This window comes from Eubalaena glacialis, chromosome 8, assembly GCF_028564815.1.
Source record: "Eubalaena glacialis isolate mEubGla1 chromosome 8, mEubGla1.1.hap2.+ XY, whole genome shotgun sequence".
Classification (NCBI taxonomy): domain Eukaryota; kingdom Metazoa; phylum Chordata; class Mammalia; order Artiodactyla; family Balaenidae; genus Eubalaena; species Eubalaena glacialis.
Genome location: NC_083723.1, coordinates 69,285,682 through 69,299,782, shown reverse-complemented (window position 1 = coordinate 69,299,782; position 14,101 = coordinate 69,285,682). Strand labels below are relative to the sequence as shown.

Here is a 14,101-nt window from a genome sequence, read left to right as displayed (position 1 = left end):
CCACACATAAGTGAAATCATACAGTATTTGTTTTTCTCTGTCTGACTTATTTCACTTGGCATAATACCCTCTAGGTCCATCCATGTTGTTACAAATAGCAAGATATCATTCTTTTTTTATGGCTGAGTAATAGTCTGTTGTGTATACACACACACACGCACACGCACACACCACATCTTCTTTATCCATCCATCTATCAATGGTCAGTTTATTATACTTCATCCATAATACTAGTAAATTAAGTACTTGTGGTGGTTTACCTGTTTTTTGTTTTTGTTTTGCTTGGATAGCCCGACCTTGTTTTATTTCCCCAGCTATCTTAAATTTGCTGTTGAGGTAAGTTCTTTGCTGGTCTTTCTAGAGAGTTCAAAGAAGAACAAGCTAAATTTTCAGAAACTCTATTTTGGGTGGAAAAAAATATATTAAGACCAAAATGGTACAGTCCTTACTTACAGTTACAGTCTTGGTAACTTTTGCTGTAGAAAATTTATGCTGATGGTCACCTTTTGTTATCTGCTCTTGACCTGGCACCTGACTTTTTTAGGTTTTTTTCTTGATTTCTAAGATCTCCCAACTTTGACACACCTTCTTGTATCTTTGTTCATCCAACACTCCAGCATGCATTCGTGTAAATAAATAAATACAAGTGCGTGCTTTTTATAGTTATGTTGTAGAAAGGTTTTAATGGTCTTTGGATGTTAGATTTTTGTTGTTGACTTGGTCATCTTTAGTGTTCATTTCTTCCCTTAGGCTTTGTACATTTCTCCTAAATCTCACTGATTTCTTTGTTACCTCTGTTACCAGACAGGCCGCCATGGTTGTCACCTGTTTCCTGCCTGGTATTACTGATAACCTTGAGATTTTGTTATCAGTGTCTATGGTCTCTGTCAATCCTCTCCAAAGTTTTCACAGATTATTTTGCAATATTCTTTTCTTAGACTTTAATGAAGCAGTCCCAGAGACAGAACGACTGGATTCAAAAGCACTGAAAACCCGGGCCCAGCTTTCCATGAAGAACAGACGCCAGAGGCCCTCTAGGACAAGACTCTATGATAGTGTCAGTTCAACAGATGGAGAAGACAGTCTGGAGCGAAAGGTGAGTGCCCCTGACCGCTTTCTGACTTGTGAGTTTGGGCTGTATCCTTGTTCCTACAGCTTATTGAAGATAATGATTTTCCTGCAGCCATATTCTGTATTCTAGTTGGAAACAGCTGGAATAGTTCACTTCTTTGTCTCCTAAATTCTTATTCACCTCGATATATCGTTGTAATTCAAATTCTTTCTGTACTCATTCGATGAACTAATAACCAAGAGCATTATCCATATTGTCATATTTCATGATGGTGCTTTTGATATTCAGCTGTTGGTTTTATCTGATGGTAAATAATGAGTGTACAAGTCATTGTTTCTACATGTCTTAGGTATCTGTGGTAGCTACAAAGGTAATATGGTGAATTGTTGTGAACTATGTAGTCTTATCTGTAAACCAACAAAAATGGGTTTTCATAGGGATTTACTAAAAAAAGGTCCGTCTGATTTCAAAGTAAGTATCACATGGGACTGATGCTCAGTGGCATAACCTCCTTTATAATCTCTTATACCAACAGCCTTCAAACAGTTTCTATAACCACATGCACATTACCAAATCACTTCTGCCCAAGGGTTTGAGAACTTCTCCAGAATCAGATTCTGGTGCTTCATCCCTCACTCCAGTGGCTGGCAGTGTGCCCTTCTCGTCTGACCACATAGCTGAATTTCAAGAGGGACCCCTGCACCCAGAAAGGGAGCCTTCCTCCTCTACTGGGGGAGACACGTCATTCTCCTCTCCTTCAAAATCTGATCATGATATGGAAGAATCTCCTTGCCACCATCAAGCCACCACCAAGAAAATACTACAAGAAAAAGGTACTGTTAATTTTGTTGTTGTTTAGCTTTTGTTTTGCTGACTTCACTAACACCTCAATTTGTGCCATGTAAAAATGGCTCTTTTCAAAAAAAAAAAACAACAAAAACAAAGGCCTGTGTCTTTTCATAGCTAATAATTAATACTGCATTCCTTTTATATTATGGGACAAGAGAACACCCTTCTCTCGTTTTTACTTTATTTTTTTTGATCTTTTCCTACCTGATTAGTATTTCACTTCTTCAGCTTTCTACAAGTTTACTATTGAAGGAAATTCTTCAGGAGGCCTTCCAGAGATTTTGTGTAATAGTAGCCCATAGTTTCAATAACTACTAACATAATCATTTAGAAAAAAATATGTATATATGAAAGTGAAAACAATATAGGTCTTAACCCATTAATTGGTTTTTATTTAGAAGAAGTTTTCACAGTAATTTATATTGCAAAGAATGTTATAGAAAAGCTATGATAAAGATAATGCAGGGAGATTAGTCAATAAATTTGAAAATATGCTCCTAGAATTAGCATCAGAATTTCATAGCAGTGTCAATAGATTGTTGTCCTTTTAATTGTATGCTTTAATTTATAGAAGTAATAAATTCCTGTTTAAACAAGTGAAATGATGCAGAGATATATAAAGAACAGGTTCATTCTCTTCCTGCCACATCTGATGTGTTCCTTTAAAGTAACCAAGAAGATTTGGTTATATTATTTTCACATCTGAAATGCACATAGATATATATATGGTGTGTATGTGTGTCCGTATATATATATATACACATATATTTAAAACAAATGTATATATATATATAAACAAAAATAATTTCTGGTGTGTGTTTTGTTTTATATATTTTTTTTTATAAAAGTGAATTCTACAAATGACATTATTCTGCAGTTTTGTTATACACATGATAATATTTTATGGACATCCCTCTGGGGCAATATACACAAATTTAAATGACAAGATAATCTTCTATAGTGAGCCGATCATATAACTGAGGCAACCCTTGTAGTATTGATGGACATTTAGGTTGTATCCCGGGTGGGGGTAGGTTGTTGTTGTTTATTTGCTTGTTTGCTTACCACTGTGAAAAAGATATAAGCATTCTGATGCTTTACATTCTTGTATGCTAATGCTTTCATTTCTGTAGAATAAATTTCCAAAAGTTGAATCGGTAGTCAGAGTATATTGTACTCAGAGGAGAATGTATGGCTTTAAATGCTTTTATTGTAAAAAATAAATACTGAAAATAAATAAAATAAATATTCAAAATAAAGGGAAAGAACAACCAAAAAACAGAAAATAGAAAGGAGGGGATAATGAAGATAAAAGCTGAGTTTAATGAATTTTATTAACATGAAAAGCCTACTCTTAACACCTCCACAAAAAAACGCAGCAAAGCTGTGTAAAAGTGAATAGCCCCCTGGAAGGACAGGTTAAGAAAAAAAAATAGAGAAACCAAAACACCCACAGCATTTGAAATGAGAAAGGAGATACAGAGGTTAAAAAAAATTTTAAGATAGCATGCAAACTCTATGGCAGATTTGAAAATCTAGAGGAAATAGAGGATTTCCTACCAAAATATAAAGTACTCAAAATGGTCTAAGCAAAAGAAAACCTGAATAAGCCAATAAGTACAGAAATATAAAATATATTTTTATAGCTTCCATTTAGAAAGGTACTGGGCCCAGGTGGTGTTATAACTGAATTCTGACTCACCTATAAAAAAAATAGATAGGAAAAGGTAAATTAGAGCATCTATTTTATGTTAATTATTCCAGGAGGATGTTTTTCATTTATTTTATGTAGCTAGAGTCTTAAAAACTAGTAAAGATCATGTGGAAAAAGAAAATCTTATTATACCTTAAGAAATATATCTTATTTCTTATTCTTATTATATAAGAAAATCTTATATAAAATCTAAATGTAGATTCATTTTAAATATGATGCTCGTAAATTAAATCCAGGAGTGAAAATTACTTATATTCCATAATCATGTAGGGTTGATTATGGAAATGTAAGGATGGTTTAACATTAGAAAATCTAACTGTATGAATCATCATATCAACAAAGGAAAAGCGAAGTGTTATAATATTAATAGACATTGAAAGGAATTTGATATAATTTTTCAGACATTTCCTATAAAAACTTGTTAAGTAAAGAAGGGATTAGGAAAAAATCATCCAAATAAGATTAGTTATTTACCAGAGAGCAATGACAAAACATCATACTGAATAGTGAATCTTAAGCCACACAAAACTAGCAGATTATTTAGAGACACAAACAAAATGTTGAGGTTACAAATGGAATGACAAAGTTAATTACTTGGGAGGAGTGTCAGGGAATGAAAATGGAAGAGAATATACTGGGGACTTCCTAGGTATAAACTTCATGGGAGTGGGGTGAGAAATGAAATGGGTGTTTATTTTATTGTTTTTCCTTTAAACTCTAAAATTATTTTATAAAATACTCTTGATTTCAGTAGACAATAATATATATACAAAGTTAACTGATAGACTTTATATGTCTAACATACAAGTAGCTTCAAAGAATTTTTTAAGTCAAGCATAGGCTAAGGTAATAAATCATCAATTTATTGAAGAGAAAATTCATGTTACTTATAAAATATGAATAGGTTATCAACCTCATTAATGATCAGAGAAATAGTCATTTGAGTTAGACACCCATCAGATTACTTCCACCAACCAGTGCTAGCAAAGCTAGCAGTGCTAGCATTCATTACAGGTATGATTGTGCATCACTACACTGAAAAGTCCATGCTCACTTATCTGTACCAGAGCAAAAGTTGTAATCTTTCTACAAATACATCCTCAACATAGAAATACAGTTGATTGTGGAGGCTCACCTTGTTTTGTAACTCTTAGTAAGTGTCATAGCTTTATCCCTGATATTTTCCCTGGTTTCCTTCCCTGAGCCTATTGATTTGCTGGAATTATCTTCCACAGACTGGTCCTAAGCACAAGTCTTCCAGAAGACATTTTAAGGTAAAAAATAAGTACTTAGGGAGTACAAGATACTAGCGGAGGCAAGAGAAAATATGTCAAGCCTGCTAATTCATCAAAAGCAGTTGTAAAGTTGGTGAAGGACTTACACGGTGATTTTGGCCTACTTTCAAAAGAATGAAGGCTTCAGAAACTCTCATTAACTAACCTGAATTGTGGATTGTAATGGCACTTTTATAGAAATATACTTGTGTGAAGCCCTCTGTCATCTCCTCAAGAAAAAAAAAATGTGTATAGACCTTACTTGGTTCATAAGAAGGCAAAAGAGCAGAAGCATATATTTTGGAAATATAGGTTAATACTTTGTAGTCCACTGTTTGAGTTTATAAGGCATAACTTAGCTATCTGAAAGAGAGTACTTTATAGTCGGAGAGTGGATCCCTCACATGAAATCTGACTAAAATTTTTTAAAAGTGGCTACATCTTGTCTAGATTATTTCTCTTTTCCTTTTACTTCTAAAAGCAGATGTTTCATCTCAAATTGGAGAAGTATTACATGGATGTGAGTTGTGCTTCACAATCCATTAGCAGTAATATACAGCAAAATGTGGTTAGCAGTGATTAGCATTAAAATGTGAGAATTCCGTCTTTTCTCCAATACCTTCTTTGCTTGCTACTGCCTCTTCTTTGGGATTAAGCTTCCAGCTGTAGTAAGCAGGACCAAGAAATAGGGGGTGGGTAGTGTCTTCTCCAGAGACAAACTCTTAAGCTTTCCCATTTTTTTATTTTCCTGGATTGATCATGCTTCTGGGTAACTAGAAAGGAGCAATTAATTGAGCTTTTATAAAGTATTAACTTTATAAATAGTCAGTTACTAGTATGATAACCATTATTAGACATTAACTATGACCAGATGAAAGCAGTGCCTCACATTCTTTCCTTCCCTGGATAAAAGTTTCCAGCCTTGAAGAGCTTCCTGTGCCTTCCATGTTCACTAATATTAATCCATTCATTCATGTATTTATTCAACAAATAGTTATTGAGCACCTGCTCTGCATCCGGCATTGTGCTAAAGGCTGAATATACAATGATAACATTCCATCCTTTCCTGCAGGGAGTTTGCAGACTAGAGTCTGTTTGTCTGTCTCTCTGTCTCTGTTTCTCTCTCTCTCTTTGATTTATTGCTTGCTTGTTTGTTTGGTGACAGACCCTGTCTCTCTGACACCGCACAACCACCACCATCAATAACCAGGAAGCCCCTGTACTTTCTGCCTTCCACTCTCAGGCTCTGTTGCACCTTGAAAGATAGCAAAGAAACCTGTCAAGACTCTTTACATTCTGTGAAATCCTTGAGTTCTTTGCCATTCAGAGCAGGACTCAACAGAGGTTAAGTGTGGTTAGCCTGATTTACCTGTGTGTATGTGTTTGTATGTGTGTGGTTCTTACAACTCACTGGCTCCTTAATAAAGGAACTAGAATGGGATTTGTACTCACAAGTACAAACTTCATACGTAACATGCCACTCCAGGAAATTCTGGTCCTTCTTCAAAGCTCAGCTTAAATCTCACCTCCTTTAGTGGACCCTTTGCACACCCTCCCCATTCCCAGGCAAAGTGAATTATTCTCTCTGATCCCACAGAAATTTTCACACTGTTACTTCTGCTTCTGTCACTTTGTGTGTGATAATAAGTGATCAGGTTGTCAAGTGTGAGCCAGAGTTTTCTCACTCATCTGATTCATCTTTGTATTCATGGCCCCTAGTAAAGTATATGCATATAATTGATATTAATAAGGTTCTTGGACGAATTAATAAGTATGTCTCTCTAGATAATCAGTACAAGTCTTCTAGAACAGAGGTCGTCAAACCAAATTTGGCCTCCACCCGTTTTTTTTTAAACGATTTATTATTTATTTATTTATTTATTTATTTAATTTAGTTTTTGGCTGCATTGGGTCTTAGTTGCGGCACATGGGATCTTCATTGAGGCACGTGGGATTTTTTGTTGCGGTGTGTGGGCTCTTCGTTGTGGTGCATGGGCTTCTCTCTAGTTATGGCGTGTGGGTTTTCTCTTCTCTGGTTGTGGCGTGCAGGCTCCAGGGCGCCTGGGCTGTGTAGTTTGCAGCACGCGGGCTCTAGTTGAGGCGCGTGAGCTCAGTAGTTGTGGCACACGGGCTTAGTTGCCCCGCAGCATGTGGGGTCTTAGTTCCCTGACCAGGAATCGAACCCACATCCCCTGCATTGTAAGGATTGTAAGGTGGATTCTTTACCACTGGACCACCAGAGAAGTCCCCCCACCCCCTTTTTTTTTTCTGATGAGATAAATGCTTTTATTTAATTAATTAATTTATTTATTTTTGACTGCGTTGGGTCTTCGTTGCTTCACGTGGGCTTTCTCTAGTTGCGGCGAGCGGGGGCTACTCTGTTGCAGTGCTCAGGCTTCTCATCGTGGTGGCTTCTCTTGTTGCAGAGCACGGGGTCTAGGCACGCGGGCTTCAGTAGTTGTGGCATGTGGGATCAGTAATTATGGCTCACGGGTTTAGTTGCTCCACGGCATGTGGGATCTTCCCGGACCAGGGCTCGAACCTGTGTCCCCTGCATTGGCAGGCAGATTCTTAACCACTGTGCCACCAGGGAAGCCCCTGCCAGCCGTTTTTATAAGTAAAGTTTTATTGGCGCACAACCACACTCATACAGTTACATACTGTTTTCATACTACAGTAGCAGAGTTGAGTAGCTGTGACAGAGTCAGTAGCCCACAACCTAAAATGTTTACTCTCTGGCCTTTTACAGAAAATTTGCTGACTCCTGGTCTAGACATACATTTTCTTCCACTCAACATTGCTGGATAAACTCTGAAAATGTCTTAGTCATTGGTTGCCGTTTATCAAGATTTTTTAAAAGTGATATACCATTACTTTTGATCTAGCAAGGTACCACAAAGGTAATAATTAAGTTACAGCTGTAGTTGATTGCATTCCTGGGGCAAATTCTCCGTTCTTCAATTGAACACCTAATTGAAGTTGGGTGTTTTCTAAATTGCACCAGTACCACATTCACAAGTCATCATTTTGTTGTCATATTTGTGAGACCTCAGTGGAACTAGGATAGAAAGAATCCCATTACAACTGGCTAAATGATAAACATCTAACCCCATTTCAGTTAAAATTAGAGAAAGTAAAAGATTATTCCTAGAGGTTTGTTAAGCAAGTTATATGGCAATAAAGGGCATGAAAATATTTTCCCCCTGTCTATTCTTTGAATAGCCTAATACTAAAGTTTTAGTCTCTGGACTTACATAGCAATGGGCCTTTGTTCAGACAAGGTTGAGTAAATGAACTACTATCAGTTTTCTACTTGTGATTTGTTCATTATTCTAAGTGTATATGTGGCCGTTAGGGCATTGCCTAACACAGAACATATCTTCAGAAATATTTGTTGAATTAATGTCCTTGCAAGTAGAAATCTTTACAGGATTCATTTATTATTATGTTGCATTAGGCCTTTATACATATAGAAATAGTAAATTTTATCATTGCTCAGAGGACGGCGAGGTTAACCCTAGCTGAGATTAGTAAACGAGACATGACAAAGAAAATACAATTAGAGTAACTACTGAAGGACTGAAAAAACAAAAAAGATAGGTAAGGAAGGCATATAAGGCAGGGAGATGGCATTGACAGAGACAGGCACACATAAGATGAAATGACAGGAGTGGGGCTGTCCCAGCCTGCTGGAAGCAGTCTGTTTATTCAGGTTAGAGTGATTGCTCGTAAAATTGAACAGGTAGGTTAGGTCTATAGCTCTAGAATTTAAATACCTTAGATACCTTATCATATTACTAGAAAACCACAAGATGCTTGAGCAGAGGAATAAAAAGGAAAAGACACTAGGTATGAGGAAGTTGAGTTAAGAGACCCTGAAAGGTGGAGGAGCAATAGACAATGACAGGAAAGAATGATATGAGAACTGTTGAAATGTATGTAAGTTGACGAGATCAAGGGGAAGAGAGGGAGGTCAAAACTGATCACAGGGTTTCTAGCCTCAGAAAACACGGTCTTGTCATTAATAGAAAATAGGAAATCAGAAGCATTATGAGGGAAAGGTGATTAACTCATTTTTAGTAGAGGAGGTCTTGAGCTCAAGAGAGAAGCCAGGGCTGGGAGGTAGATTTCAGAGTCCCCAGAATAAAAGAAGAGGTAGTCAAGGGTCTTGTTGCAGTGAGACTAAGAAGAATGCAGTCCCAGAAAAGGCCTTAGTATTTAGCTCAGGAGATCAATTATTACCTTTGAAAATGAAGACCAGGTTGCCAAAGATTAAAGCTGGGTCACCCAACGTGAGGACTTGGACTTCTAATTGCTCGTCAAGGTAGTATTGGAGAGATTTCAAAAAGCCTAATGGAAATTCCACATACAGCTAAATAACAAACAAAAATGTCACAGTTCTTTTTCTTTTCCTGAAATCATACCAATCCAATGTTGGTTTTTATGCGGACTAGAAGTTCTGAGGTACATTAACGATGGATTTGATTGATTTAAAGCGGGAAAGTGCATTATTACTTAATCTTGCCTCTTCAGCCTTTTGAAAGAATTCATTTAAGTGTTCCTTGGAACACACTTTGGCAAATGTATGAGATAATGATGTGAGGTTGCCTAGCAGCAGGCTCTCTGATGGGCAGAATCAGGCTTTTAGTCCCAAGATGTCCACATAACTGCCACACTAATAGGTTACAGAGTGTTGCCATGTACATTGTTTCATCTGGTCTTCGCACCACTCGTTAAAATATCTCCCAGCCACCTTTATTTCCGAAAATAATATGGCAGTCTCCTTTTAACTTTGCACATTCCTAGCTGTTGAGAGTTGCTCTAGAATTTATTTGGAAGAATCCGGTACTTTCTTTCCTTCAGGTTCTGTTAAGAAAATTGAAATCCTGCTTTTGTTTTTAATGTCCATTAGCAAAATCACCTTAGAACGAGTTTGTGCCGTGTGTATATTTTTTTATGTGCATGTGTCACATCTGTGGCTATTTAATTCAGTTACCCAAAGAGTAATGATGCAAAGAGCCATAATAAATATTTGAGGTTAGAAGTGGATTTTGACATGGACATATTTCTTACTCTTCTATTTGATTATGTACATTTCAAGGAATTGATTATTATAATCTGTGTATCATTAACTAAAACTATGAAAAGCTCATTGCTAAAAATCCTTAGTGTATTTTTCAACATCCTGTGCTTCTTCAGAGCTTCGAAAATAGACTCCTAAATGAGAACTGTGTGCACATCATGGTTTGTAAGTTATGTGTGTTTAGAAATTTCTCCTGAAATAGACAAAAAGCATAAGCAAAATTAACCTGCAAGGTTAATTGAACACTCTCTTAGGAGAACTACACTCCATGCCAGAAGGTTGCTGGATTTTCTTTTTAATTTTAAAAAGAGACAGACACCAACAGACAATTGGGAAAGAGCAGTTTCATACACAGATATGCATCAAAGACACCCCTTGTTAATGATCTCAGATGACTGGATATGCTGAAATATAATGCCAGACAGCATTCTTTGCTAAATAGCTCCAAGTAGAGCCTTAGGAGTTTCTACCTTGTCCAAGGTAGAATAAGTGCCACCAGTGGAATCTAGTTCCTACAACTGACATTGAATTCCATTGGCAAAGCGTCTCCTCTGATTGGTTTTTGGCATCATTTCAAGTGTCCCCATCCCCCAGCAGCTGCTGTGCTTTAGAGTGCCAGCGTAACTCGGAGAGAGGCAAAGATCATTCAGCTGCAAGCACTGGGGAGGTTTTGGCATCTTCCACATCATGGGAAGCCAGCCAAGTTGTGCTTAAAGCCAACTTCTAAAAAAAGACCTTTCAAAAATATAAATGTTTTATAGCTGAGCTCCTGCTTGAGAAGTCTCCCCCATGTTCTGTCTCCTCTATCCCAAGACTGGCCACAAGCCATTAGCAAGGGGCAGATGAGAAGGGAAAGCTTTGACTCTCACTTTCTCCCTAATCTCCCAGACTCTCATGGGTTACTTTCTTTACTGGACTTGGGACATATGGGGGAAGTGAGCTGGGGTCCTGTCAGAAGGTGCTAAAACCCAAAAGCAAGAAAGGCACGGAGGACAGAGCCCAGACATTTGAAGCAAGGAGTTGGAGCCAGAGAAGGAACAGAAGGAAAGTCATTTGGTCCCTGCTTTGAATGTAAAGGATGATTTGATAGTGTTTATTCTTGCTTATTTTTTTTCATTCCAGTTTATTTGAAGCTAAAATTCTTTGTGATAAGTATTGGGCTTCTGTCTAACAGGACCTCTCCTGGTTTGACTGAATGTTCCTCAACATAGCTATGTTTCCTGTATGTTAATAAAGGCATCCAGTATTTTCTTTTACTGTTAGGAATTGATGCAAACCCCGTAGATTCAGAGATGCAATGACTTTTGACAGTAGCTTTTTAAAAATGATAATAATTGCTTTTTTCACATATGTGTATATCCTAGATGGTGCCAAAGGTCCCAGATCACTGAGGGCATCAAGTTTGTTGGTGGTGCGAGGAGGAAAATTTAAGCGGAAGTTTGTGGATCTGGGGTAAGCACTTCATGAAGTTAAAAAGCAAGCCCTCTGTAAGAGAAGGATTAAATGAGAAAATGTCAAATTCCCCTTTCTGACTGTGTGCTGTCATTATAGGGCGCCTTTGCGAAGGAATTCCAACAAGGGAAAGAAATGGAAAGAAAAAGAGAAAGAAGCCAGTAGGTTTTCTCCAGGTAGCAGGTACGGGTGGGTGATTAAGAACAGATGTATCTGCATCTAAACTTTCTGGCCCCCTTCCATTGTTAACCAGAATTAGTGGTCAGTATCTCTGTGCTGAAGTGATACAGCTAGAGGTGAGATGAAAACAAATTGCAGTTTGTATTTGTCTTACTCGGATTGAAGCCTACACCTGGCCTCGGGTAGATCTATTGGCTTAATTGCAGAATTATGGTCGCATGAACAGTTTTAATAAATGTTTATCTAAATACAGCATAAATGTATCTATGTGATGTGTCAGTTAGACACATTTCAGCTTTTTTGCCTGGCTACCCACAATTCTTGTGTCTTCTGGTTATAAGTCTGAAAGGGTAATTTTGCATTTAAGTATCTTGTTGGCTTTCAAGACTGTTCTGTCCACATGCGGTTAAGAAAGACCAGTGTCTCACTGAACTCAGCTATTATGTTGATTTTTGCTGGCGCTATGCTTACTGTTTAATAAAGACTTTCCTATAGAGAAGTGAGCTTTGTATAGCACATTGTCAAGCTTTCCCAACTTTATTCTGAGATTACATAATTGTAAACTTAGGTTTATATAGGGAGACAGTAAAGCACAGAGCTCTCTCTGAAGTCCAACTGCCTGGGTTTGAATCAGCGCTCTCCCAGTTACTACCTTTAAAACCTTCGACAAGTTATTTAGCCTCTGTGCCTTTGTTTTCTCATATATGAAATGAGGATAATAAGAGTAGCTACCTGTTAGTGTAAGGATTAAATGAGTTTTCATGTAAAGCATTTAAAATGGTACCTGGCACATAGGAGGCATTCAAAAATAATAATAATGATAGCAATCTGCTATCATTCTTATTATTATTTGCAAGTTACAAAGAAGTTTTATATTTATCATTTCATTTGATCCTTACAATAAGATTGGGAGGGCAGATAATAATACCATACTTTACTGATGAAGAACTTCACCTTCATAGAATTTAATTGATTAGCCCATGATTATGCAACAAGCAATTAATGTCAGTTAGCTGGGGCTTGGCCTCCTGTCCAGATGTCTTTCCAACACTGCATGTCACCTCCTAGTTACTTAAGCATCTAATGATGTTTACATTTATTTATGAATTTTGGGAATCATCCCAATAGTATAGACTAAGGAAGAAACAGACAAAATGCTAAGAATAAAAGAATGTAAAATTATTTGGGGACCACCTATCCATTTTATAGGTTGTCCCCAGCTGTTTCCTTTTTTCTCTTTTCTGGCATACACCTTGGTGAGAAATTGTACCTTCTCCCTGGGATTACAGGAGAATGGGGGAGAGGGTGAGGGATGAGAAGAGAGAATTCCAGAATTAATTATTTTTGTTAGTCTGGGTTTCCTTTATGCTGTACAATGGAGAAAGGCAAGAAAGCTCTGTTTATATTGAGGACAGGGATCTCAGGAAAAATAAGGCCATAATGCAACTCAAGAGCGCTTTTAACTTTGTGTGGTTTTAGAGTGAGAAATATAAAACAGTCTACTTTGTGCCTTAGAATTAAGAATAGAAAACTATCAAATATGCTCAGGGGAAAAAACAAAAACAGATAGTGAAACCGTTTAAGGGAGAGAGAGAGATGCCCAAATGCACAATGGGAGAGAAACTTGAACACTTCTGAAGTGACACTGTGCTCCCTTCGGTCCCTGGGCTCCTGAGGCAGCCACTACCTCTCACCTTTGGGTCCCCACCCTCAATGGGACATAAGCGCAGGCATCCAACAGAGGGGAGGGGAGAAGGTTTGACTGAATTTCGTCGTAGGAGCCAGAGAGTTCTCACGCCCTTGTGTAAATTGCAGGTGAAAGTCAAGCAGGTCTTGACTCTGTTGGCAAATAACTCACCTTACTCCAGGCAAAACCACCGTAGTCCAGGGTGGGTGGTCATCATCGCGCTGCTTAACCACAGCTGATACCAGCTTTTGAGCCAGCAGCCAGCTAGGCTGCCTAGTCAGCTACATTTTAAAACATTAACTCTGCAGTCTCTCTGCATCAGTAGTCACAAACAATTCACGTGTACAACGTTACAAAGTAGTTTTCAGTTAGAATCATAGTTTCATAATTATTTGTAATTACAGTAGAAGGTTGACAGGAATGAAAGGAATTCATGTAATTGAAACAGTAGGGCAGGGAAGAAGAAGGACTTTTTCAGTTTCAAAAAAATAAATTTTTGAGCTATCACAGTAATTGGTTAACAGTAATCAAATCTAATGACAGCCTCCATTCTCCTATGTAGATGAATAATGGGCCAGAACCTTATTCAGAACATATTCCAGGAAGTACAGTTACTGCCCAGTAGGAGCATAATGCAGTTGACTTGGTTTCACAGGCCCCCCCCTGAAGGTAGGTAGGTGGCAAGCACCATCAGCTGCAGGGTCCCACTGCAGTTGTGGAGAAGAACTGGGAGTAAACTCATCACTCCTGTGAGGTTTTCTCAGAAAAAGGAGGGACTGATTCACAAATT

General features: G+C 37.7%; 1 protein-coding gene across 3 annotated transcripts in view; it reads left to right on the top strand.

Moving 5' to 3' along the window:
• Positions 1-14,101, top strand: part of PPP1R9A (protein phosphatase 1 regulatory subunit 9A) — a 320,149-nt gene that overhangs the window by 283,867 nt on the left and 22,181 nt on the right. The window contains exons 12-15 of one of the 3 annotated variants that reach the window (XM_061198552.1): positions 939-1,096; positions 1,662-1,905; positions 11,357-11,444; positions 11,544-11,627. In XM_061198552.1, coding sequence (XP_061054535.1) covers positions 939-1,096; positions 1,662-1,905; positions 11,357-11,444; positions 11,544-11,627 — 574 coding nt within the window. Of the gene's footprint in view, positions 1-938; positions 1,097-1,607; positions 1,906-11,356; positions 11,445-11,543; positions 11,628-14,101 lie in introns of all 3 variants that reach the window. The other 2 variants (XM_061198551.1, XM_061198553.1) reach the window with 2 other exon arrangements.